General features: G+C 50.5%; 2 protein-coding genes across 3 annotated transcripts in view; one reads left to right on the top strand and one right to left on the bottom strand.

Moving 5' to 3' along the window:
- PROSER1 (proline and serine rich 1) overlaps nt 1–12,227 on the bottom strand; it is a 140,237-nt gene extending 128,010 nt beyond the window's left edge. For both annotated transcript variants that reach the window (XM_075337309.1, XM_075337310.1), the window contains exons 1-4: nt 11,973–12,227; nt 7,830–7,933; nt 6,277–6,323; nt 5,968–6,195 (exon numbers count right to left, since the gene is read on the bottom strand). In XM_075337309.1, coding sequence (XP_075193424.1) covers nt 5,968–6,012 — 45 coding nt within the window. In that variant the 5' untranslated portion in view covers nt 6,013–6,195; nt 6,277–6,323; nt 7,830–7,933; nt 11,973–12,227. The remainder of the gene's footprint in view (nt 1–5,967; nt 6,196–6,276; nt 6,324–7,829; nt 7,934–11,972) is intronic.
- A 194-nt stretch (nt 12,228–12,421) lies between these two features.
- NHLRC3 (NHL repeat containing 3) overlaps nt 12,422–27,693 on the top strand; it is a 42,342-nt gene continuing 27,070 nt past the window's right edge. Inside the window, exons 1-2 of the mRNA XM_075337308.1 lie at nt 12,422–12,507; nt 15,899–16,060. Coding sequence (XP_075193423.1) covers nt 15,974–16,060 — 87 coding nt within the window. The 5' untranslated portion in view covers nt 12,422–12,507; nt 15,899–15,973. The remainder of the gene's footprint in view (nt 12,508–15,898; nt 16,061–27,693) is intronic.

Raw genomic sequence — 27,693 nt, 5'->3', positions numbered from 1 at the left:
GGAAGGAATTCCGGAACCGGGCGCAGCACCACCTTGTCCTGGTGAAACACCAGGAAAGGGGCTTTGCATGACAGCGCTGCTAGCTCAGACACTCTCCGAAGTGAGGTGACTGCTACTAGGAAGACCACTTTCTGCGAAAGGCGAGAAAGAGAAATATCTTTCAAAGGTTCAAAGGGTGCCTTCTGAAGGGCCAGCAGAACCCTGTTCAGATCCCAGGGTTCTAACGGCCGCCTGTAAGGAGGAACAATGTGACAAACCCCCTGCAGGAACGTGCGTACCTGAGAAAGCCTGGCAAGACGCTTCTGAAAGAACACAGAGAGCGCTGAGACTTGTCCCTTAAGGGAGCCGAGCGACAAACCTTTTTCCAATCCTGATTGAAGAAAGGAAAGAAACGTGGGCAATGCAAATGGCCAGGGAGAAAATCCCTGATCAGAGCACCAAGAAAGGAATATCTTCCACGTCCTGTGGTAGATCTTGGCAGACGTTGGTTTCCTGGCCTGTCTCATAGTGGCAATGACCTCTTGAGACAACCCTGAAGACGCTAGGATCCAGGACTCAATGGCCACACAGTCAGGTTGAGGGCCGCAGAATTCAGATGGAAAAACGGCCCTTGAGACAGCAAGTCTGGACGGTCTGGCAGTGCCCACGGTTGGCCCACCGTGAGATGCCACAGATCCGGGTACCACGACCTCCTCGGCCAGTCTGGAGCGACGAGAATGGCGTGGCGGCAGTCTGACCTGATCTTGCGTATCACTCTGGGCAACAGTGCCAGAGGTGGGAACACATAAGGGAGTTGAAACTGCGACCAATCTTGAACTAAGGCGTCTGCCGCCAGAGCTCTGTGATCGTGAGATCGTGCCATGAATGCCGTGACCTTGTTGTTGTGCCGGGACGCCATTAGGTCGACGTCCGGCATCCCCCAGCGGCAACAGATCTCCTGAAACACGTCCGGGTGAAGAGACCATTCCCCTGCGTCCATGCCCTGGCGACTGAGAAAATCTGCTTCCCAGTTTTCTACGCCCGGGATGTGAACTGCGGATATGGTGGAGGCCGTGGCTTCCACCTACATCAGAATCCGCTGAACTTCCTGGAAAGCCTGACGACTGAGTGTGCCGCCTTGGTGGTTGATGTAAGCCACCGCTGTGGAGTTGTCCGACTGAATTCGGATCTGCTTGCCTTCCAGCCACTGCTGGAACGCTTTTAGGGCAAGATACACTGCCCTGATCTCCAGAACATTGATCTGAAGGGAGGACTCCTGCTGAGTCCACGTACCCTGAGCCCTGTGGTGGAGGAAGACTGCTCCCCACCCTGACAGACTCGCGTCCGTCGTGACCACCGCCCAGGATGGGGGTAGGAAGGATTTCCCCTTCGACAATGAAGTGGGAAGAAGCCACCACCGAAGGGAAGCTTTGGCTGCTTGGGAGAGGGAGACGTTCCTGTCGAGGGACGTCGACTTCCTGTCCCATTTGCGGAGAATGTCCCATTGAAGTGGGCGCAGATGAAACTGCGCAAAAGGAACTGCCTCCATTGCTGCTACCATCTTCCCTAGGAAGTGCATGAGGCGTCTCAGGGGGTGTGACTGACCTAGAAGGAGAGATTGCACCCCTGTCTGCAGTGAACGCTGTTTGTCCAGCGGAAGCTTCACTATCGCTGAGAGAGTATGAAACTCCATGCCAAGATATGTCAGTGATTGGGCCGGAGTCAGATTTGACTTTGGAAAATTGATGATCCAACCAAAACTCTGGAGAGTCTCTAGAGTAGCATTGAGGCTGTGTTGGCATGCCTCTTGAGAGGGTGCCTTGACTAGGAGATCGTCTAAGTAAGGATGTGACTTAGACCGCCATAAATCGGAGTTTGTCTGATCCTTCTGAGGCCTTTTGGACGAGGAGAATTGGGACCTGCCCGCGCCCCGAAAGGACCGAAACCTCGACTGTCCCCTCCTCTGTTGGGGTATGTTTGGTTTGGCCTGGGGTAAGGATGTATCCTTTCCCTTGGATTGCTTGATTATTTCATCCAATCGCTCACCAAACAAACGGTCACCAGAAAATGGCAAACTGGTTAAGCACTTTTTGGAAGCCGAATCTGCCTTCCATTCCCGTAGCCACAATGCCCTGCGTATTGCCACCGAATTGTCGGCTGCAACCGCCGTACGGCTCGCAGAGTCCAGGATGGCATTAATAGCGTAGGACGCAAATGCCGTCGTCTGAGTGGTTATGGACGCCACTTGCGGCGCAGACGTACGTGTGATTGCGTCAATCTGCGCTTGACCCGCTGAGATAGCTTGGAGTGCCCATACTGCTGCAAATGCTGGGGCAAAAGATGCGCCGATGGCTTCAAAGATGGATTTCAACCAGAGCTCCATCTGCCTGTCAGTAGCATCCTTGAGTGAAGCCCCATCTTCCACTGCGACTATGGATCTAGCCGCCAGTCTGGAGATTGGGGGATCCACCTTGGGACACTGAGTCCAGCCCTTGACCACGTCAGGGGGAAATGGATAACGTGTATCCTTAAGGCGCTTGGAAAAACGCTTATCAGGAAAAGCTCGGTGTTTCTGGACTGCCTCTCTGAAGTCAGAGTGGTCCAGAAACATACTCGTGGTACGCTTGGGAAACCTAAAACGGAATTTCTCCTGCTGAGAAGCTGACTCCTCCACTGGAGGAGCTGAGGGAGAAATATCCAACATTTGATTGATGGACGCGATAAGATCATTCACTATGGCGTCCCCATCAGGTGTATCTAGGTTGAGAGCGGCCTCAGGATCAGAATCCTGATCAGCTACCTCCGCTTCATCATACAGAGAGTCCTGCTGAGACCGTGAACAATGTGATGATGTCGAGTGAGTTTCCCAGCGAGCTCGCTTAGGTGGTCTGGGACTGCGGTCCGTGTCAGAGACCTCACCCTGGGACCTATGAGACACCCCGGGAGGACATTGTTGCTCCAACTGAGGTGGACCATGGTGCAGTGATTCCACAGTGCCCATGGTCTGAGATACCGGTCTGGACTGCAAAGCTTCTAATATCTTAGCCATAGTCTCAGAAAGTCTTTCAGTAAAAACTGCAAACTCTGTCCCTGTCACCTGGACAGTGTTAGCAGGTGGTTCCTCCTGGGCCACCCTTCGCAGAGGCTCCGGCTGAGCAAGTGCCACAGGGGCCGAGCATTGCACACAATGAGGGTCAGTGGAACCTGCCGGTAGTATAGCCGTACATGCAGCGCAGGCAGCATAGTAAGTCTGTGCTTTGGCACCATTGCTTCTTGTGGACGACATGCTGTTGTGTCCTCTGAGCAATCCCGGAGGGTATATAGCCAAAAATCAATCGTGCACCATACAGTGTAAAGTATAGCATATAAGGATATAATCTATATGTACACTACTGCACTAGTGGGGCCAGCACCATAGGTGCTGCTTACCGACCGGTCAAGCGGTTGTGTGGTCACCAGAAACACTGCCTGGGTCTCCCAGAGCTTGTCTCCCCTCTCCAGCGTCGGAAGAGCTGACAGGAATGGCTGCCGGCGTCCTGAGGAGAGGAGGAGGCCGTGGGCGTGCCCGAAAAAGTGCGGGAGTCTGGTGCCCCACTGTGCACAGTGAGGGGGGTGGAGTATGCAAAGCACGCTCCAGCCCTCAGTGCTGACGTTCTGCACAACATCTCTCCCTTACCCTGACTGACAGGCCTGGGGGCGGGAAAAGACCGAGACTAGGCCGGAAAAGCCGGGGACTCAAGTTATAAGCGCGGCCGGCGTATAAGCTCGGTCTGCGCGGAAGTCCCCGGCGTACAAAGAATCCCAGGCGCGCTGCCGTGTTGCAATGGCAGCGCGCGGTCAGGCGGTAGTCTCTAGTAAACCAAGCACACCAGCACGCTGTAGTGTGTGATGACACAAACGTGGTCAGCGCCGCGGTCCCCGGTGCACTAACACACCCAGCAATGCTGGAGTGATTCTGTGCGCGGTCCCCACGCGGACACAGAGTACCTCAAAGCAGCAGTGTCCCTGACGATACTCGGCTCCTTGTCCAGCAGATATCCCAGGTGCTGTGGATGGAGCACGGTCTCAGTGTCTGGAGACCGAATTAGGATCCCACTTCCCCAGAGCCCATCAAGGGATGGGGAAGGAAAACAGCATGTGGGCTCCAGCCTCCGTACCCGCAATGGGTACCTCAACCTTAACAACACCGCCGACAAGAGTGGGGTGAGAAGGGAGCATGCTGGGGGCCCTCTTTTCTTCCATCCGACATAGTCAGCAGCTGCTGCTGACCAAGCTGTGGAGCTAATGCGTGGATGTCTGACCTCCTTCGCACAAAGCATGTAAACTGAGGAACCCGTGATGCACGGGGGGTGTATAGGCAGAAGGGGAGGGGCTTTACACTTTTAGTGTAATACTTTGTGTGGCCTCCGGAGGCATGAGCTATACACCCAATTGTCTGGGTCTCCCAATGGAGCGACAAAGAAATTAGTTCATAGAACAAAGAGGTAAATGAATGCTGGTGGTCCCAAAGAAACACCGGTAGAATCAGAGTAATGCTAGAGTCTGTATAAGAAAGACACGGCGGGGCTATCCTTTACAGTCAGAAAAGCCTCTAACCGTGTAATAAATATACCCTGAATATCACCAGGTAGCAGAGATTAATCACACATGCAAATGCATACACTTATAAAGACAGACTCCAAACATAAAAGGCCTGGTTGGAATCAAGGCTTTAAACACTTATCTCATAAGCCTCGGTGCCCACCAGATAAGGGACCTTCCTCAAGGGATTCCCCAGATATAGGACCCAGCGTCTCCAGAGTAGCGATAATTCACTCCCTCAGGTCCTCATCCTAAAGCCCAAATATGGCCTGCAGCAATGAGGATGTAGGTTCAAGGGGCAGGAGAGCTAATTATTGATTTATGAATACTAAGCTCCCGTGATATGACAGAGCGAACTGCGCCTGCGCGAGCCGACCTAACTGCACAGGCGCGAGATTTGAAAATACGACGAGGAAGATGGCAGAGGGTGTCATCCTATCAAAGAAAGGAGGACGGCGATCAGCGGCAGGAGGGGGTACAGGAGCAGAAAATGAGCCAGTCCATCTGGCCAACCAAGGTAATTAGCATACCTAAGGGCCAAGTTTTATAAAGTTATTTTTGGGGTCTGGAAGGGGAGTCAGGGCCAAGGTGCACCTTCATAGAACGCAGCCCAGGAGCTGAAGAAGGGGAGACTTTTAGTTTAATAGGGAAAAATCTGGTGACAGGTTCCCTTAAAGCATGATCGGTTAACACCCATGCTTAAGGGTTGTGTTGCAGCCAATGGCACAGGAAACATTTCCCACGTATAGGGAAGAATGGATTTAATGATACTTCATCACATTCTTGCAAAGCTCACACCATCTGTAAAAAAGCTGAAGTTGAAAAGAGGATGGCTTCTACAAAATGGATAATGATCCTAAACACACATCAAAATCCATAATGGATGACCTCAAAAGGTGCAAGCTGAAGGTTTTACAAATGGCCCTCACAGTCCCCTGATCTGAACATCATTAAAAATCTGAGGCTAGACCTCAAAAGAGCCGTGCATGCAAGACAAGCCAGGGATCTCACAGAACTGGAAGAACGGCTGAAAATCCCTCACACAAGAATTGAAAGACTCTTGACTGGCTACAGAAAGTGTTTTCAAGCCGAGATACTTGCCAAAGGGGTTCTACTAGGTACTAGACATGCAGGGTGCCCAAACTTTTGCATTGGCCCATTTTCCTTTTTTGTAGATTTTAAATTGTCAAAGATGAAAAATATATTTTTTTTAACCTAAAATACAAAAATGTGTCATCATTAACTTTATGCTTTTATAGATCATTTCATCATCAACTTGCTTATTGTCACGATAACAATTTTGACCAGGGGTGTCCAAACCTTTACATATCGCTGTGTATGGTGGTAATGTGCACAGTATCATTACATTATAAGGTCATGTCAATAAGATCTGTGTATTGGGTGTACCTTTCTGACTTCATCCAGCACCATCTCAAATGACTTCTTATCCATGGCTGTGCTTTTATCTTCCTGACCGGAGAGTCCACAATGAAAAAGTTCAATCTGTGTCTTCGTTGGCTCCTTGTGCTGCCGGTTATTACAGAGCCGACCTCAGCGTTATAAGCACGAAGAACCCATGATCACTGGGAGAAGAGATTGTCCCCTGGAAGATGCACATTTATAGAAAGCTTCACTCTGCAAAGAAGGAGGAGGAACTGATCAAGAAAACTCATCTGCCCAGAAGTAGCCATCTATAAGAGCTCGGTTATCGCTAACCTCTGACATCGGTGGTGCTGGACAGACCCCAGCCGCTCACAGCTTCACTGGGGAAACAAAAAGATGGAGATATGATTGGCATTTAATAGGGATGAGTGAGAACTGCCATGCTCAGGTGCCCCGTACTCATAACCAGCAGCTGGATGCTGGGACGGGAACAACTTGGGTACCAAGTATAATGGAAGCCAATGGGGGGGGCTTGAGCATTTTTCTGGAGGGGGAAAAAAAATCTCTGTACACGAGTAGTGCCCATCCGAGCGTCCGATTGCTGGTTAATAGTACCGAACACTCAAGCATTGTAGTGCTCGCTCATCACTAGTTACGAGAACCCGAGCATGGTAGTTACAAGTAGCGAGCACCGGAGCATGGTAGTGCTCGCTCATCACTAGTTACAAGTATCGAGCACCGGAGCATAGTAGTGCTCGCTCATCACTAGTTACAAGTAGCAAGCACCGGAGCATGGTAGTGCCCGCTCATCACTAGTTACGAGTACAGAGCACCCGAGCATGGTAGTGCCCGCTCATCACTAGTTACAAGTAGCAAGCACAGGAGCATGGTAGTGCCCACTCACTAGTTACAAGTAGCAAGCACAGGAGCATGGTAGTGCCCACTCACTAGTTACAAGTAGCGAGCACCGGAGCATGGTAGTGCCCGCTCATCACTAGTTACAAGTATCGAGCACCGGAGCATAGTAGTGCTCGCTCATCACTAGTTACGAGTAGTGAGCACCGGAGCATGGTAATGCCCACTCATCACTAGTTACGAGTACCAAGCACCGGAGCATGGTAGTGCTCGCTCATCACTAGTTACAAGTAGCGAGCACCGGAGCATGGTAGTGCTCGCTCATCACTAGTTACAAGTAGCGAGCACCGGAGCATGGTAGTGCCCGCTCATCACTAGTTACGAGTACTGAGCACCAGAGCATGGTAATGCCCACTCATCACTAGTTACAAGTAGTGAGCACCGGAGCATGGTAGTGCCCGCTCATCACTAGTTACAAGTAGCGAGCACCCAAGCATGGTAGTGATCGCTAATCACTAGTTACGAGTACCAAGCACCGGAGCATAGTAGTGCCCGCTCATCACTAGTTACGAGTACCAAGCACCGGAGCATAGTAGTGCTCGCTCATCACTAGTTACGAGTACCAAGCACCGGAGCATAGTAGTGCTCGCTCATCACTAGTTACAAGTACCAAGCACCGGAGCATGGTAGTGCTCGCTCATCACTAGTTACAAGTAGCGAGCACCGGAGCATGGTAGTGCCCGCTCATCACTAGTTACAAGTAGCGAGCACCGGAGCATGGTAGTGCCCGCTCATCTATAATAATGACCCTTCGTCATCTCTCCCAAGTGAAACCGATCAAATACAACCGAATCTGAAAAAGGCACATGGATCAGACTCGTCATTCTGGTGATGGAGGGGGGGGGGGGTGCAATGAATGTACTACAACTTGTATAGTTATACAGGGAGGTATACTCTGCCCATACATCAAGCCACTCTCATAAGATTCAGTCAATATTCATCACCAAGCGATTGGAATTTTACCACGTTACCTGTGTTCACCGGTGTCAAAATCACTGGTCAACAGCTGCGTGAAAACGGTGTGCGGCCGGCGTCCTCAGATCTCAATGGTGGATTTCATGCTTCACACCAGGTCCTATATAAAAATACATTTCATTCATTAATACAGTGTTCGTCCTATTTATTGAGTAACACATTATCACACGAGTCACTTCTATCTACAGTCTGATTCTAAAGATAATGAACAGGAATACAGTGAATTTTCTGCTCTGATAACTGGATGTCTGTAGAATTTGCTGGGATTTCTAGACACACAGAGGCAAGTGACCATTTTAGTGTTTGGATACAGTGGATCTTTTATTAAATATGAAGACGTCATTAATGGAGTTTTTCAGTTTCAGTACACCCCTCTCCCCTAGCTGCAGTTTGTTAAGAAAAAAAACAACAAAAACAAACCCCTGTGCCTTACTCACCCTCCCTGGGTCCAGTGTGGAGTCTCTGACAATGCTCTTGGAGTCTGTTATTGTCTGCAGCGGTAATGTCACAGACAGCAATACAGTCAGTCAATCTGTGAGCTTAGCGGCTCTGTACAAGTAGACAGCAAGAGCCGCTCAGAGGCATTGAGCTCACGGATTGGCTGCAAAGCTTCGCAGTGGCGGAGACTAAGAATTGGACCCGGGGAGGGTGAGTAAGGCCTCTTTCACACGTCAGTGATTCTTGTACGTATGTGACAGTTTTTATATGTACCAAAATCACTAACATATGCAGACCCATTAAACTCAATGGGTCTGTGCACACATCAGTGATTTTTCACTGACTGTCTCTGCACAGAGATACGTCCATTTTTTTTCTGGCATCACTGATGTCCCATGGACCACACTATGGATTAAAAAAAAATTAATCATTTTTATATAGCGCTATTAATTCCACAGTGCTTTACATAAATCAAGAACACTGTCCCCATTGGGGCTCACAATCTAGAGTTCCTATCTGTATGTCTTTGGAATGTGGGAGGAATTCGGAGAACCCGGAGGAAACCCACACAAACACGGGGAGAACATACAAACTCCTTGCAGATGGTGTCCTTGGTGGGATTCAAAACCAGTTTGATCCATGAAACACGTACCAGAAAAATACATACATTGAAAATAAAAAGCTTTTTATACTCGCCTGTTTCCAGCGACGCTGTCTCAGGCCGCTGCTAGCTGCTGCTTCCAGCCGGCTAATTATGCTCATGTATATGTAGTCATGCACAGCACAGCAGACCCTGAAGTAGCTGCAGCGGGGGTCAGCGGAGGCCGGAGACACAGCAGAGCTGAAGAGATCAGCACCACAGACAGTAGGAGCGGGGACAGGTGAGTATATGTCCACGTGCTATCATGGATGAGAAATCACGGATTGCAGATGGATAACCCACGTGTGCTGTGAATCACAACACACGGAGAGACATATGCATTTTTTACATGTCAGTGAAAAACGTCTAAGCTGATTAACAGTAGAGCAGAAGTAATACAGTGAGCTAATATGCAATAATATCTAATGGCTAGAGCCCTGCCCTGGACCCCTTCACTCTTCAGCTGTCAGCGGACATGGTGCTTCATTAAAAACTTTGCGCTCTTTTGCTTCTACTGGCTCTTTGTTTCCATGCACAATGAACTTTGATGTGGTTCCCTCAATATCTAACTTCTATTCTCTTTTTTCCCTACTTGCTGTGCAATGACACTTCCTTTAAGAATTCCAGTGCATGCTGGGATATTCAAACAAAGCGTCATCAGGTTTACTTGTCACAGCCTCTGCCCCCTCCCTGAAATGAAGCATTAACAGTGAGGCTTGTCAAAGCAAACTGTGCACGATGGCAGTGCGCTCTGTGCTGTTGGCTCAGATCAGCAGTAATGAGGTTAGCAATAAAGCAGTGCGCATTGCCAAAATACTCAGTGGTCAGAGACCAGTGACACCATCTGCAGGGGCAGCGCTGGTCTCTGCATGCTGGGTATTCTGCCAATGCACGCTGCCCTGTTGCCGGTTCGTTACTGTTGCTCTGAGCTGTTGAGAGAGCGTGCTGTCATTGTGCAATACGCTCAGGGATACATACGGACAGAGCAGCCCCTGAAACAAGTGTTACTGATGACACTTCTTTTCAGGGAGGGTCAGAGGCTGTTGTCACTGCCAAAGACACTGCCCCTGATGACGCTTTGTTTTAGTATTCCAGCATGCACTGGGATTCTCAAACCAATCATTGTCAGACAGGAAGTAGAAAAAGAAAAAAAAAAAATAGAGTAGTCAGAAAGTGTAATTGTGGAACGGTAGGCAATTTTTAGTGCAAACAAATTAGTATAAATTACAGCACTAGATACGCAGGGATTTAGATGTAATTACTTTGGCCTTCATTTCACACCTTAAAGTAAAAAAAAAAAAAACAATCTTGAAAAGGAGGAAAAGCCTTTGAAGCGGAGGAGATTTTCTGCAGCGTGTACGAGATTTCACAAGATCTGACACACCAATCTGTAGAGGAATTCACAGCAGAACGTCTAAACTGAAATAGAACAGCAAAGAAATTAAAAAGGGGTTTTCTGCAGATTGGAAAAATGTTGTGAACCCAGCGTAGAAATGTAACTGGGCAAAACTGCAGAGCTGACTAACGTGACTACTGTGCACTGTGCCCGACTACGGGACAAACGCGCAGGCCTGTGTGATGGCAGGCAGCGCCGGCTGCAGTAATGTGGGGCTGTGTCGCTGCAATAAACCATAACGTCTGCATCCCCTCTGCTCGGCCTCACATGGCAGGGCACATTTGGGGTGTTCTTCCTGGTCAGATTTGTGCTGCACTATGTAACTGCTGCTTGGCTGGGATCAGAGCCAGATCCGCTTTATACACAGGGACGTCTCTGCACAGGTCCATTCAGTTCAGCTCTCTGCAGGGTGACGGCGGCTCCGCACAGGGTCAACTCTATAGACAGGGCCGGCTCTGCGCTAGTCCGTCCGGCTGGGCTCCGCACAGGGTGACTGTGGCTCCGGGCTTTGAACAGGGGTAGCTCTCTGTAGTATCAACTCCATGCAGGGTTAGCTCTGTACTTTGCACACGGGCAACTCTGCGCAGTTCTGGCTCCGCACAGGGTGACAGCAGCTCCGTGCTTTGCACAGAGGCAGCTCTGCGCAGTGAGATGTTGGCACCGCGCTTTGCACAGGGGCAGCTCTGCGCATTTCTGGCTCAGTGCAGGGTGACACCGGCTCTGTTCTTTGCACAAAGGCAGCTCTGTGCAGTTTTGGCTCCGCGCAGGGTAACACCAACTTTGTGCTTTACACAGGGGCAGCACTGTGCAGTTCCGGCTCTGCGCAGGATGACGCTGGCTCCACGCTTTGCAATTGCGGCTCAGCGCAGTTTCTGCTCAGCGCTTTGCACAGGGGCAGCTCTTTGCAGTTTTGGCTCTGCGCACAGTGACGCCGGCTCCGCACAGTTTCAGCTTTGTTCGGTTTCGGCTCTGCGCTTTGCTGAGGGGCAGCTCTGTGCAGTTTCTGCTCAGTGCACAGTGACGCCGGCTCCGCACAGTTTCGGCTCTGCGCTTTGCTCAGGGGCAGCTCTGCGCAGTTTCGGCTCCGCGCTTTGCTTAGGGGCAGCTTTTGACAGTTTCGGCTCTGCGCAGTTTTGGCTTTGCGCAGTTTCGGCTCCGCGCTTTGCTTAGGGGCAGCTTTTGACAGTTTTGGCTCTGCGCAGTTTTGGCTTTGCGCTTTGCTCAGGGGCGCAGGCGCAGTTTCGGCTCCGCGTTTTTCTCAGGGGCAGCTCTGCGCAGTTTCGGCTCCGCGCTTTGCTTAGGGGCAGCTTTTGACAGTTTTGGCTCTGCGCAGTTTTGGCTTTGCGCTTTGCTCAGGGGCGCAGGCGCAGTTTCGGCTCCGCGTTTTGCTCAGGGGCAGCTCTGCGCAGTTTCGGCTCCGCGCTTTGCTTAGGGGCAGCTTTTGACAGTTTCGGCTCTGCGCAGTTTTGGCTTTGCGCAGTTTCGGCTCCGCGCTTTGCACAGGCGCTCCATGTGGACAGAGCTTTCCAATCACAAAACGCAAAAAGATCATTTTGTGTAAAGTCTGTTAGAAAGTCGCAGAAGCCACAGAGCTCTTACAGTCACTCTGCAGTGTGCGGGGCAGGAGCACCCCTCTAATGCCGTGCATGCCCCACCGTCACTCACCGCGCGGCTCCAGGTCGGCCATCTCGAGGTCTCAGCCGTGCTGATAAATCCTGCAGCTAGATGTATCGGCCGATATGGACCGCGTCGTCCGATCAGTGTATAGTATACAGCAGATATTCCCGCGGCCGTACAATGGATCAGAAGCTGCAGGACACAGCGCACCACTTCCGGGGCGCCCGCACCGCACTGAGGGGCCCTCACAGGGGGGGCTGTGCGCACGGATCCGCTTCTGGGGCAGACACAATGCGGATCACTGTGATCTTATCTATAATGATTGAAGAATAATTTTGCATAAAAACCGTGCAGCAGACAATCGGAGCAGAGCTGGCCCGGGGCAGTGCTGAGGACCAGTCACCGCCTGTACCGCAGACCCTCAGTGCCCCACAGCAGCTCCGGAGTCGCAGGGTGATGACGTATGAAAAGCGGCGGTCACCTGACCAGAAGGGGCGGGCGCTCATTAACCCCTGCAGCGCTGGACGGATGTGCGAGTGCCGCTATAGCGATCAACACTGTTCGTGTGCGAGGGGAACTACAGGTACCAGCAAGCCTCGGGGCGGCAAGCAATGCAGGAACCCGGGGACGTGATGATGTGCAGGTGCCTGTGTGTGGTAGGAGCATGGAGCAAGGTGTCTGCACATACCTGTGTGTATAGAGCTACATACACACTCTATTTACTCATCATTATAAGTGTGTGTATATATGTGTGTGTGTGTGTATATATATATATATATATATATATATATATATATATATATATATATACTGTATATGTGTGTACGTGTGTATGTGTATATATATATATATATAGTGTGTGTGTGTATGTATATATATATATATATATATATATATATATATACACTGTATATGCGTGCACATATATATATATATATATATATATATATATATATATATATATATATATATTTATACATATATATGTGTGTGTGTATATATTTATATATATATATATATATATATATATATATATATTTATATACACACACACACATACAGTGTTGTGTGATATGTGGGAGCTGACTCCATATGTCATTATTCTATAGGCTTCTATATAGCAGCAGTAAAAAAAAAACATGCACATTGAGTGGATGCGGAAATTATTGAATACTCCTTGTGTGCACATACCTTGAAGTGACCCTGACAACTGATACATAAATATCGCACAGAGAAGCCATACTACACATAGAATCAAATATTATTATTAGAAAAATCAGATTAAAATACATAGAAGGCGCCTCACATGAGAATGGGCAAAAATACCAGAGGAAAATTAATGCTACAATAATTGCAAGCAACCTTATACCAAATGGGTGCAGGAAATCCGGACACTCACATAAATATACAGCAAATGCTTATAATAAGATGAGGAATAACCTCAGGATACAAGTGGTAATATAACCTACAGTGTGCCAAGAAGAGAGTGAGGGCAATACGGTCCTGCAGCACTCCGCTGCAAATCATGGCGCTATGTAACCAAAATCAAACACTTAAAGAAGTGCCGAGGAAGTTAAATCACTCACCGCAGATGATCCCCTGGTATTGTGGCTCAGGATCATTTGTGGTGAGTGATTTAACTTCCTCAGAACTTCTTTAGGTGGCAGTTGGTGCTGATGAGATTCTATGATGATGGGTGGAGGAAGGCTATAGAGGGAGACAGAGGCTGTAGAGGGGGAGGGAGGCAGTAGAGGGAGGTGCTAAAGGTAGAGGCTAGCAGCAGAGGGAGGAGTTAGAGGCAGTGGGAGGAGCTAGATGCAGAGCCTAGCAGCAGAGGGAGGAGCTATAGGCATCGGCTAGTGGCAGAGGGAGGAGCTAGATGCAGAGGGAGGAGTTATAGGCATCGGCTAGTGGCAGAGGGAGGTGCTAGATGCAGAGGGAGGAGTTATAGGCATCGGCTAGTGGCAGAAGGAGGTGCTAGATGCAGAGGGTGGAGTTATAGGCATCGGCTAGTGGCAGAGGGAGGTGCTAGATGCAGAGGGAGGAGTTATAGGCATCGGCTAGTGGCAGAAGGAGGTGCTAGATGCAGAGGGTGGAGTTATAGGCATCGGCTAGTGGCAGAGGGAGGTGCTAGATGCAGAGGGTGGAGTTATAGTAGTAATAGCTAGGTAACCCAGCAAAATTAACACGCCTAAAATATAACTTTTAATATGGTATGCATAAAAGGACTAACAACACTTATGGTGCAAAATGCACATAAAAATTGTCACTATCTGTGATGTCCTGTAATTGTGTTGGTAGGGATATTCTCTCACAGGAGGACAATATTAAAAGACAGCAGCAAACAGACCCTAATCCCAATGAGCTGGATAGGGAATGAAAGAGGAACAATCTCACCAGTCTTCTGGTTACTTATGGACGAACGTTCCTCCCCAATGATCAGATGATGGAGCTAGCCAAAGGCTAAAAGCGATCCCCTGGTTCCACCAGGTATTCAAAGGATCCACTTATAATCAGCTCCGGTATACATATGGAAGGGATTTCTCTCTCTCAACGCGTTTCATCATATATCCTCAGGAGAGTGGAGTAACAAATCCACATAGAGTATTCCGTGTCATACATAGAACCGGCATATCCGCCAAAAGGTCCAGACACAGATCCAAACTTGTTAAGTGTCCTTCATAGGACCGGCAAATCAGCCACGGGGTCCCGACACCTGGCATAAACACATGCTGCGCCGCCAGCGGCTAGTGGCAGAGGGAGGTGCTAGATGCAGAGGGAGGAGTTATAGGCATCGGCTAGTGGCAGAGGGAGGTGCTAGATGCAGAGGGAGGAGTTATAGGCATCGGCTAGTGGCAGAGGGAGGTGCTAGATGCAGAGGGAGGAGTTATAGGCATCGGCTAGTGGCAGAGGGAGGTGCTAGATGCAGAGGGAGGAGTTATAGGCATCGGCTAGTGGCAGAGGGAGGTGCTAGATGCAGAGGGAGGAGTTATAGGCATCGGCTAGTGGCAGAGGGAGGTGCTAGATGCAGAGGGAGGAGTTATAGGCATCGGCTAGTGGCAGAGGGAGGTGCTAGATGCAGAGGGAGGAGTTATAGGCATCGGCTAGTGGCAGAAGGAGGTGCTAGATGCAGAGCTCTGCACCCTCTTCTATCTACGTCCCCCTCAAAAAATTATGCCAAATCAGATTTATGGCAAAACAGAAAAATAAGTTAATTTGTGTTGATTAGTGTTTTTCTTTCCTTTAAAGAACATGTTTTGGGCATGATAATTTTTGTTTTCAGTGGTTTTTCAACTAAATAAAAATATGCCCCCCAAAAAATCGCTTGTTGCAAATAAAATACATCCTGGCGTTATTAAATCCCTTTATTTCTAGTTTTAATATGAGAGTAATACCGTGTAGAGTCTTCGGAGTGAATTCCGGGTGGTCACGTTGTTGGGGTCGGTGTCTTGGTTCTGTGAAGTGGTCCCCGCTGGTGTTGATGGTGGTGAGCAGCGTGGCAGCCGGGTGGTACTGTGGCCTCTCAGTGTGGGGGTCCTGGTTTCAGATCTAACCAAGGGCACAATCTGTGGTTCTTCTGCTGTTGCCGTGATCCTGTGCTGTATACCGCTGAGGCTGGTGATTGGCTGCAGCGGTCACTTCTGATACACAGCCCATACTGTAAGGCCACGTGCACACATTGAGTATTTGGTGAGTGGTTTACCTCAGTCTGTGAAAGTCAGAGCCAGGAGTGAGTAATAAATACAGAAGTGGTGCCCGTGTTTCTATTCTACTTTTCCACTCCTGGTTTTGGCTACAAATACTGAGGTAAAAAACTGACCAAAAACTGAACATGTGCACGTGTCCTTATGTATACAGTGCTGTATAGAGGGGATCGGAGCATTAGCGCTTTTACCATTCCGGCAGCCCTGGTATGGCTGCAATTCTAAGTGTATTCAGTCCATTTATTCACAGACATCTTCTTTTGCTTCCAGGGCACTGTATCATTCCTTCTGGTGTGATGCCAGGCGGGATCACTTGGGCACTGTTCTGAGTAAGACGGCAGCACCATGAAGTTAAAATCCAGTATCTGCATATCTGCCGCCCTGGTCAGCCTGGCGCTGTATGCCATGCTTCACTATGACGGGAAACACAAGGTGAGTTACTTGGATATGCGGAGGATATTGTGTGAAGGCGTCCTACAGTGACCGGGAGAAGACAGCAGAGATCGTGGGGTGGGAGATTTAAAATATCCACAACTGTGGCCCCCTACACCTTCCATTGGTGCAGGGGGGCAGAAATGGGACAAGAGGGCATGTTACAAACTTATAGTAGCACTTAAGGGGGCTTTACACACTGCGATATCAGTACCGATATCGCTAGCGAGCGTACCCGCTCCCATCGGATGTGTGTCACGGGTAAAACGCTGCCCGTGGCGCACAACATCACTAACACCCGTCACACGCACTTACCTGCCCTGTGACGTCGCTCTGGCCGGCGATCTGCCTCCTTTCTCCAGCATTTTTGCAGGAACTCTTCTGGAAAAATGCTCGACTCCCCCATTTACTTCCATTAAAATCTAGTACTCAAGTCACGCCTATCCGAGCATCTGACTGCTCAATACAAGTAGTGAGCAACCGAGTATGGTAATGCCCGCTCACCACTAGTTATGAGTACCGATCACTCGAGCATGGTAGTGCTCACTCATCACTAGTTACGACTACAGAGCACCCGAGCATGGTAGTGCTCACTCATCACTAGTTATGAGTACCGATCACTCGAGCATGGTAGTGCTTACTCATCACTAGTTACAAGTACTGAGCACCTGAGCATGGTAGTGCCCGCTCACCACTAGTTATGAGTACCGATCACTCGAGCATGGTAGTGCTCACTCATCACTAGTTACCAGTACTGAGCACCCGAGCATGGTAGTGCTCGCTCATCACTAGTTACGAGTACAGAGCACCCGAGCATGGTAGTGCCCGCTCATCACTAGTTACGAGTACAGAGCACCCGAGCATGGTAGTGCCCGCTCATCACTAGTTACGAGTACCGAGCATTGTAGTGTCCGCTCATCGCTAATTACGAGTACCAAGCACCTGAGCATGGTAGTGCCCGCTCATCACTAGTTATAAGTACTGAGTAATGCATGAGATGCCTTTCTCTAGACACATTAGGGAGGCACATGGGGAACTTCGGACATTTACTCATTCTGTGTTTTGGAGGTTGTGACAGCACATAATGGGGGTGGTTAGCATTAGAGATGAACGGACCCATGGACGTTCGGTACTGTGGATGCAGGCAAACTTTAAATTAAGATCTCCTTGGGACTTGAGCTTGACCTGATACAATAGATGTCACTAATTGCACAGTTTGGGCCTCCGCCTACATACCGTTTGCAGGGTTTTTTCGTTATATACAGTTAGGTCCAGAAATATTTGGACAGTGACACAAGTTTTGTTATTTTAGCTGTTTACAAAAACATGTTCAGAAATACAATTCTATATATAATATGGGCTGAAAGTGCACACTCCCAGCTGCAATATGAGAGTTTTCACATCCAAATCGGAGAAAGGGTTTAGGAATCATAGCTCTGTAATGCATAGCCTCCTCTTTTTCAAGGGACCAAAAGTAATTGGACAAGGGACTCTAAGGGCTGCAATTAACTCTGAAGGCGTCTCCCTCGTTAACCTGTAATCAATGAAGTAGTTAAAAGGTCTGGGGTTGATTACAGGTGTGTGGTTTTGCATTTGGAAGCTGTTGCTGTGACCAGACAACATGCGGTCTAAGGAACTCTCAATTGAGGTGAAGCAGAACATCCTGAGGCTGAAAAAAAAGAAAAAATCCATCAGAGAGATAGCAGACATGCTTGGAGTAGCAAAATCAACAGTCGGGTACATTCTGAGAAAAAAGGAATTGACTGGTGAGCTTGGGAACTCAAAAAGGCCTGGGCGTCCACGGATGACAACAGTGGTGGATGATTGCCGCATACTTTCTTTGGTGAAGAAGAACCCGTTCACAACATCAACTGAAGTCCAGAACACTCTCAGTGAAGTAGGTGTATCTGTCTCTAAGTCAACAGTAAAGAGAAGACTCCATGAAAGTAAATACAAAGGGTTCACATCTAGATGCAAACCATTCATCAATTCCAAAAATAGACAGGCCAGAGTTAAATATGCTGAAAAACACCTCATGAAGCCAGCTCAGTTCTGGAAAAGTATTCTATGGACAGATGAGACAAAGATCAACCTGTACCAGAATGATGGGAAGAAAAAAGTTTGGAGAAGAAAGGGAACGGCACATGATCCAAGGCACACCACATCCTCTGTAAAGAATGGTGGAGGCAACGTGATGGCATGGGCATGCATGGCTTTCAATGGCACTGGGTCACTTGTGTTTATTGATGACATAACAGCAGACAAGAGTAGCCGGATGAATTGTGAAGTGTACCGGGATATACTTTCAACCCAGATTCAGCCAAATGCCGCAAAGTTGATCGGACGGCGCTTCATAGTACAGATGGACAATGACCCCAAGCATACAGCCAAAGCTACCCAGGAGTTCATGAGTGCAAAAAAGTGGAACATTCTGCAATGGCCAAGTCAATCACCAGATCTTAACCCAATTGAGCATGCATTTCACTTGCTCAAATCCAGACTTAAGACGGAAAGACCCACAAACAAGCAAGACCTGAAGGCTGCGGCTGTAAAGGCCTGGCAAAGCATTAAGAAGGAGGAAACCCAGCGTTTGGTGATGTCCATGGGTTCCAGACTTAAGGCAGTGATTGCCTCCAAAGGATTCGCAACAAAATATTGAAAATAAAAATATTTTTTTTGGGGTTTGGTTTATTTGTCCAATTACTTTTGACCTCCTAAAATGTGGAGTGTTTGTAAAGAAATGTGTACAATTCCTACAATTTCTATCAGATATTTTTGTTCAAACCTTCAAATTAAACGTTACAATCTGCACTTGAATTTTGTTGTAGAGGTTTCATTTCAAATCCAATGTGGTGGCATGCAGAGCCCAACTCGCGAAAATTGTGTCACTGTCCAAATATTTCTGGACCTAACTGTATTTTTTTTGTTTGGTGCACACTGCATCTGATCACGCTGTTGTTACCCCCAGTCTGAGTCGTTCAAACCCTGCAAGCGGCTCACACTGGGCTGAGCACCGAGTGTACCCGAGCACCGCGATGCTCACGTGAGTGAAGTTCATATGTAAAACACCGGAACTCCAAATTCATAGTCCGAATTCTTGAAATCTCCCCCTATGAACAGCAAAGTTGATTTTTACATTCATAAAAGCATTAAAAGCATATTGGATGTGTGAGGAGGATTTTGGAGCCTCTGGTGTGACCTGACTCTTACATGGGGTCTATAATCATAAATAAATAACTGTCCCAAAAAAGCAGGTAATCTAAAGACCTATCCGTGTAACCATAAGCCTAAATCTGCAGGAAGCGGTGTGATTTGTGGGGTTTTGTTTCTAGGTGTATACTTAATAAGTATCAGGATTCATATTGAGCAGAGCTGGTTTATCGGGTGCTTGGCGTGCCTAATCTTGGCAGCAAGGAACGCCTCTAGGTTTTGGCCCAGTAAACCTCCCGTCTTCCCCTTCAGGGGTCCTCCACGTGCTGCACCCCTTGCTGAAATCTACAGCAGTACAATCCCCTCCAGATTCAGATTTTCCTCTTGCTGTGAAGCACTGACAGCCGCAGATTTCAGATCCACAGCGCCGGTCGATTTCTTCTGCGGATTTTCTCCACAGGGTGTGAATGAGATCTCCTCTAAAAACTCTATTCACAATAATACTAATGTAATGAGCAGCAGATCTCCCTGAAAATCCACAGCTAATACGCCATGTGGGAAGATTTCCATGAAGGGCTTTAACGCGGTCACTAAAGTGTTCCCAAGCACAATTCAGTATATAAAAACGTAGCTTTCTTTGTCGCTCCATTGGGAGACCCAGACAATTGGGTGTATAGCTTCTGCCTCCGGAGGCCACACAAAGTATTACACTTTTAAAAAGTGTAACCCCTCCCCTCTGCCTATACACCCCCCCGTGCATCACGGGCTCCTCAGTTTTATGCTTTGTGTTGAAGGAGGCACACATGCACTCATGCTCCCATTTTAGTCAGCAGCAGCTGCTGATTATATCGGATGGAAGAAAAGAGGGCCCTAACAGGGCTCCCGGCATGCTCCCTTCTCACCCCACTAAGTCGGCGGTGTTGTTAAGGTTGAGGTACCCATTGCGGGTACACAGGCCGGAGCCACATGCCGTTTTCCTTCCCCATCCCTTAGGGGCTCTGGGAGAAGTGGGATCCTATCCGGTCATCCAGACACTGGGACCGGGCTCCCTCCGCAGCCCCTGTGGGATTCTGACGGACAGGAGACTGAGTATCATCAGGGACAGGGCCCTGCATCTACAGGTACTCTGTGTCCCCTTGGGGACGGTGCATGGAGCACCTTGACCTCAGACGCTGCAGCGACTGCGGTGTTGGTATGAGACCGGGACTACCGCGCCGACCGCGCCTGCTTGCCGGCCGCGGTTTTAACTTTAGTCCCCGGCTTTTGCGGCCTAGTGCCTTAAACTCTCGCCCCCGGGCCTGCCAGTCAGGGGGAAGGGCGGGACGGTCGGTCTGACGCCGACAGTGAGGGCTGGAGCACACTTGGCTGTCCTCCGCCCCCCTCACTAATCAATCTAGGGCACCAGATTCCCGCACAGGTACTCTGTGTCCCCTTGGGGACAGTGCATGGAGCACCTTGGCCTCAGACGCTGCAGCGACTGCGGTGTTGGTATGAGACCGGGACTACCGCGCCGACCGCGCCTGCTTGCCGGCCGCGGTTTTAACTTTAGTCCCCGGCTTTTGCGGCCTAGTGCCTTAAACTCCCGCCCCCGGGCCTGCCAGTCAGGGGGAAGGGCGGGACGGTCGGTCTGACGCCGACAGTGAGGGCTGGAGCACACTTGGCTGTCCTCCGCCCCCCTCACTATTCACTCTGGGGCACCAGATTCCCGCACTTTTGTAGTTACGCCCACGGCTCCCTCCTCCCCTGTGAACGCCGACAGCCATGTTTTAAGCACATTCTGCCGGTGGAGGACTTCTGGCAGCAGGTTCCACCTACCGTCACTGTGAGCAATGCTCGGGCCATGTGGCACTCGCTCAGCCGGAGCCTGGGGCACTGGTGGGACCCTCGGCCCAGGTAGAACCGCCGGCTTCCCCTGTCCAGGCGGCAGGGACAGAGTTTGCAGCTTTTGCTGAGAAACTCTCTGAGTCACTTTCACAATCCATGGCTCAGTCTATGGACAAATGGTCTGCTAAGATACTAGAAGCTTTGCAGCCCAGACCGGCCCTTACACAGGCCCTGGGCACTGCGGGATCGCCCCCAGGCCCCTCTCGGTCTGCGACGAAGCGTGCTCCTGGGGTGGCCTCTAGTTATTACGTGGAGGACTCCGGCACGGACCGCAGTCCCAGACCGGCTAAGCGGGCTCGCTTAGAATCTTCCCCGACTTCATCACGCTGTTCGGGGTCTCAGCTTGAGGACTCTCTAGAGGATGAGGCGGAGGTCGCAGCCCAGGACTCTGACCCTGACGTTGCTCTCAATCTTGATACACCTGAAGGGGACGCCATAGTAAATGACCTTATAGCGTCCATCAACCAGGTGCTAGATCTTTCTCCCCCAACTCTACCTATAGAGGAGTCGGCAGCACAGCAGGAGAAGCACCAATTTAGGTTTCCCAAACGTACTCGGAGTGTTTTCTTCGATCACTCGAACTTCAGAGATGCTGTCCAGAAGCACAGGGCTTTCCCGGACAAGCGCTTTACTAAACGCCTTAATGACACACGTTACCCCTTCCCCTCTGACGTAGTTAAGGGTTGGGCTCAGTGTCCCAAGGTGGATCCTCCAGTCTCTAGACTGGCGGCTAGATCCGTAGTAGCAGTGGCTGACGGTTCAACGCTCAAGGATGCCACGGACAGGCAGATGGAGCTCCTAATGAAATCCATCTATGAAGCCATAGGCGCGTCCTTTGCCCCAGCCTTTGCAGCAGTGTGGGCACTCCAGGCTATCTCAGCTTGTCTGTCTGAGATTAATGCGGTCACCCGTACCTCTGCTCCGCAAGTAGCGTCTTTGACGTCTCAGGCGTCGGTATTTTCATCCTACGCCATGAATGCTGTCCTGGACTCGGCTAGCCGTACAGCGGTAGCATCCGCCAATTCGGTGGCAGTCCGCAGGGCCATGTGGCTACGCGAATGGAAGGCAGACTCTGCTTCCAAGAAGTTCTTGACCGGTTTGCCCTTCTCTGGCGACCGATTGTTTGGCGAACAATTGGATGAAATTATTAAGCAATCCAAGGGAAAGGACTCGTCCTTACCCCAGCCCAAACCAAAGAGACCTCAGCAACGAAAAATTCAAGCGAGGTTTCGGTCCTTTCGGCCCTCAGCCAGGTCCCAATCCTCATCGTCCAACAGGCCACAGAAGAGCCAGAGAAACTCTTCTGCATGGCGGTCTAAGTCACGTCCTCCAAAGACCGCCGGAGGCACCGTCTCCAAGGCGGCCTCCTCATGACTTTCGGCCTCCCCAAAACGCATCCTCGTTCGGTGGCAGGCTCTCCCGCTTTTGCGACGCCTGGTGGCCACATGTCCAAGACCGATGGGTGAGGGATATTCTGTCTCACGGTTACAGGATAGAGTTCAGCTTTCGTCCTCCGACTCGTTTTTTCAGAACATCTCCGCCCCCCGAGCGAACCAAGGTCATGGCATCCGTGGTGGCGGTCCTACACTCTCAGAGCCACTCGGTGATCCCTTACTTAGACGATCTCCTAGTCAAGGCACCCTCCCGGGTGGCATGTCAACACAGTCTGACCGTGGCTCTGGAGACTCTCCAGAGGTTCGGGTGGATCATCAATTCCCCTTTGACCCAATCACTGACTTACCTCGGGATGGAGTTTCATACTCTCTCAGCGATAGTCAAGCTACCGCTGGACAAACAGCACTCGCTGCAAACAGGGGTGCAATCTCTCCTTCGGGCCCAGTCACACCCCTTGAGGCGCCTCATGCACTTCCTGGGGAAGATGGTGGCAGCAATGGAGGCAGTTCCCTTTGCGCAGTTTCATCTGCGTCCACTCCAATGGGACATTCTCCGCAAATGGGACAAGAGGTCGACGTCCTTAGACAGCAACGTCTCTCTTTCTCTGGCAGCCAAGACCTCTCTTCAGTAGTGGCTTCTTCCCACTTCCCTGTCGAAGGGAAAATTTTTCCTGCCCCCATCCTGGGCTGTGGTCACGACGGACGCGAGTCTGTCAGGGTGGGGAGCGGTTTTTCTCCACCACAAGGCTCAGGGAACCTGGTCTCCGACAGAGTCCTCCCTTCAGATCAATGTTCTGGAGATAAGGGCACTGTATCTAGCCCTAAAAGCCTTCCATCGGTGGCTGGAGGGCAGGCAGATCCACATACAGTCGGACAACGCCACGGCGGTCGCGTACATCAACCACCAGGGCGGCACTCGCAGTCGTCAAGCCTTCCAAGAAGTTCGGCGGATTCTGCTGTGGGCGGAGGCCACAGCCTCCACCATCTCCGCGGTTCACATCCCAGGCGTAGAAAACTGGGAAGCAGACTTTCTCAGTCGCCAGGGCATGGACGCAGGGGAATGGTCTCTTCACCCGGACGTGTTTCAAGAGATCTGTTGCCGCTGGGGAACGCCGGACGTCGATCTCATGGCGTCTCGGCACAACAACAAAGTCCCGGCATTCATGGCACGGTCTCAGGATCACAGAGCTCTGGCGGCGGACGCCTTAGTTCAGGATTGGTCGCAGTTTCGACTGCCTTATGTATTCCCTCCTCTGGCAATGCTGCCCAGAGTGTTGCGCAAGATCAGGTCCGACTGCCGCCGCGCCATCCTCGTCGCTCCAGACTGGCCGAGGAGGTCGTGGTACCCGGACCTGTGGCACCTCACGGTGGGTCAACCGTGGGCGCTCCCAGACCGACCAGACTTGCTGTCTCAAGGGCCATTTTTCCATCTGAATTCTGCGGCCCTCAACCTGACTGTGTGGCCATTGAGTCCTGGCTCCTAGCGTCCTCAGGGTTATCTCAAGAGGTCATTGCCACTATGAGACAGGCCAGGAAACCAACGTCAGCCAAGATCTATCACAGGGCTTGGAGGATCTTCTTAGCCTGGTGCTCTGATAAGGGGTTTACCCCCTGGCCGTTTGCCTTACCCACGTTTCTTTCCTTCCTTCAATCCGGAATGGACAAGGGTTTGTCTCTCGGCTCTCTCAAGGGACAAGTCTCGGCGCTTTCCGTGTTTTTTTCAAAAGCGTCTAGCCAGGCTTCCGCAGGTCCGCACGTTCCTGCAGGGAGCTTGCCACATAGTTCCACCTTACAAGCGTCCGCTGGAACCCTGGGATCTCAACAGGGTTCTACGGGCTTTTCAGAAACCGCCTTTTGAGCCGCTGCGGGATGTCTCTCTATCACGTCTTTCGCAGAAGGTGGCATTTCTAGTGGCAGTCACATCACTCCGAAGAGTGTCAGAGCTTGCAGCGCTGTCATGCAAAGCCCCCTTCCTGGTATTTCACCAGGATAAGGTGGTTCTGCGTCCGGTCCCGGACTTTCTCCCCAAAGTGGTGTCCCCTTTTCATCTCAATCAGGATATCTCCTTACCTTCATTTTGCCCTCATCCAATTCACCAATGTGATAAGGATTTGCATTTGTTAGATCTAGTGAGAGCACTCCGGATCTACGTGTCTCGCACGGCGCCACTGCGCCGTTCTGATGCGCTCTTTGTCCTTGTCGCTGGCCAGCGTAAGGGGTCGCAGGCTTCCAGGTCAACCTTGGCTCGGTGGATCAAGGAACCGATTTTTGAAGCCTACCGTTCTTCTGGGCTTCCGATTCCTTCAGGGCTGAAAGCCCATTCTACCAGAGCCGTGGGTGCGTCCTGGGCATTGCGGCACCGGGCGACCTGCTCAGCAGGTGTGTCAGGCAGCTACCTGGTCTAGTCTGCACACTTTCACGAAACACTATCAGGTGCATACCTATGCTTCGGCGGATGCCAGTCTAGGTAGGCTAGTCCTTCAGGCGGCGGTTGCCCACCTGTAAGAGGAGGGCCGTTGTTGGCTCTTTTTATCAGGGTATTCTTTTACCCACCCAGGGACTGCTTTTGGACGTCCCAATTGTCTGGGTCTCCCAATGGAGCGACAAAGAAGAAGGGAATTTTGTTTACTTACCGTAAATTCCTTTTCTTCTAGCTCCTATTGGGAGACCCAGCACCCGCCCCTATTCCCTTCGGGCTGTTGTTCTTTTGTGTACACATGTTGTTCATGTTGAATTGTTCTTTTGGTTCATGGTTTCAGTTCTCCGAACATCCTTCGGATTGAATTTACCCCAGACCAATTTATAAGTTTCCTCCTTCCTGCTTTTGCACCAAAACTGAGGAGCCCGTGATGCACGGGGGGGTGTATAGGCAGAGGGGAGGGGTTACACTTTTTAAAGTGTAATACTTTGTGTGGCCTCCGGAGGCAGAAGCTATACACCCAATTGTCTGGGTCTCCCAATAGGAGCTAGAAGAAAAGGAATTTACGGTAAGTAAACAAAATTCCCTTCTTAGTCACCCTCCCCAGGTCCTACACTGAGTCTGTATTGCTGCCCGGATCACTGTCTGCAGCCAATTGCTGAGCTCATCTTTCTACACCTGCAGGGCTACTAAGCTCCGTGATTGGCTGCAGCACTGTCAATGTGACGTCAGTGCCGCAGACACACAACCCGAGAACAGGGCAACAGTGGAGACTCAGCGTGGACCCAGGGAGGGTACATAAAGCACACTTTTGTTTTTTTTTTGTTTGTTGTTTTTTTACAGCTTCAAGGCCCAGAATCATCTCTGGCAACTTACAAACCGCTTTATTCTCATTTACCAAAATGCCTAATTTTGACATTGCAGGACTGGAACGCTAAACCCGGCCGCATAACAACTTGCTGATGGTTTAGTGATCCAAAACCTAGTGACAGGTTTCCTGTAATGGTGTTGTCTAAAAGGATCCCTCAATAAAAACGGAATCTTATTGTGTGGCCCCCAGCAATCTGCTGTGATCAGAGGTAAACAGGCACACAAACTAAAATGGATAGAAATCTGTAATCCTGACTCTTGTATCCTGGGATAGACATCAGGGGGGCTTTAGAGAAGTTCCACAGTCAAAGTGAATTAAAGGGAACCTGTTACCAGATTTGGCCCCTATAAGCTGTGGCCACCACCAGTGAGCCCTTATATACAGCATTCCAGAATATTGTATTTTTAAGAGCCCAGGCCACTCTGTAGAACTTAAAAAAAAAACCTGGAGGCGATCTGGTCCAATGGGTGTCGCTGCTCTCCGGTCCGGCGCCTCCTCTTTGCGGAGATCTCAGTCCTCATTTATCTGAGGCCTGTGTGCATGATGTGTCCTACGTCATCCGCACGGGCCGGCATGGAGGTCCTGCTCGTGCACTTTGATCTGTTCTACTCAGTGCAGATGACAGTATTGTAGTGCACATGCGCGGGCGGTTTTTAACTTTTCCTCACGCCTGCACATTACAGTACTTTGATCTATATGCAACAGGACAGAGAGAAGTGTGCCTACCCAAGACCGCAATGCCGGCCTGTGTGGATGGTGTGGGACGCGTCATCCATTCTGGGCTGGGTAGATGGAGGACGGAGATCACTGCAGAGAGGAGGCGCCGGGCAGGAGAGAAGTGACACCCATCAGACCGGCCCGCCCCTAGGTGAGTATTAGAAGTGGTTTTCACATTATACAGAGTGGCCTGGGCTCTTATATATAGTACTAGAAGGTGGCCCGATTCTACGCATCGGGTATTCTAGAATTTACGTATTGTGTAGTTTATGTATGATTTTTGTTATATATATGTGCGGTATGTGCGTATATTTGTGTGTGCAGCGTTGTCTGTGTGTGGGTGTCTGTGTAGGGCAGTTGTTTGTGGTTTCCAGTGTGTGTGTGTGGTGTGTTGTGCAGTGCGCGCGCGCGCGTGTGTGTGTGTTGGGGGGAGGTGTGCACTCTCCATCGTGCTCCATCCCCTATGCTGCGCACCCCCCATCGTGCTACATCTCCCATCCTGCGCACTCCCAAACGTGCTCCATCCGCCATGCTGCGCACTCCTAAACGTGCTCCATCCGCGATGCTGCGCACTCCCCATCGTGCTCCATTCCCCATGCTGCGCACTCCCCATCGTGCTCCATCCGCCACGCTGCGCACACCCCATCGTGCTCCATCTCCCATGCTGCGCACTCGTAAACGTGCTCCATCCGCCATGCTGCGCACTCCCAAATGTGCTCCATCCACCATGCTGCGCACTCCCAAACGTGCTCCATCCGCCATACTCCACACTCCCCATCGTGCTCCATGCCCCATGCAGCGCACCCCCCATCGTGCTCTATCCCTTATGCTGCGCACCCCCCATCGTGCTCCATCATCCATGCTGCGCACTCCCAAACGTGCTCCATCCGCCATGCTGGGCACTCCCTATCGTGCTCCATCCGCCATGCTGCGCACTCCCAAACGTGCTCCATCCGCCATGCTGGGCACTCCCCATCGTGCTCCATCCCCCATGCAGTGCACTCCCTATCGTGCTCCATCCCCTATGCTGCGCACCCCCCATCGTGCTCCATCTCCCATGCTGCGCACTCTCAAACGTGCTCCATCCGCCATGCTGCGCACTCCCAAACGTGGTCCATCCGCCATGCTGCGCACTCCCAAACATGCTCCATCCGCCATACTCCGCACTCGCCATCGTGCTGCATCCGCCATGCTGCGC

The sequence above is a fragment of the Anomaloglossus baeobatrachus genome, chromosome 2, assembly GCF_048569485.1.
Source record: "Anomaloglossus baeobatrachus isolate aAnoBae1 chromosome 2, aAnoBae1.hap1, whole genome shotgun sequence".
Lineage (NCBI taxonomy): Eukaryota > Metazoa > Chordata > Amphibia > Anura > Aromobatidae > Anomaloglossus > Anomaloglossus baeobatrachus.
This window is presented reverse-complemented; position numbering and strand designations above follow the sequence as displayed.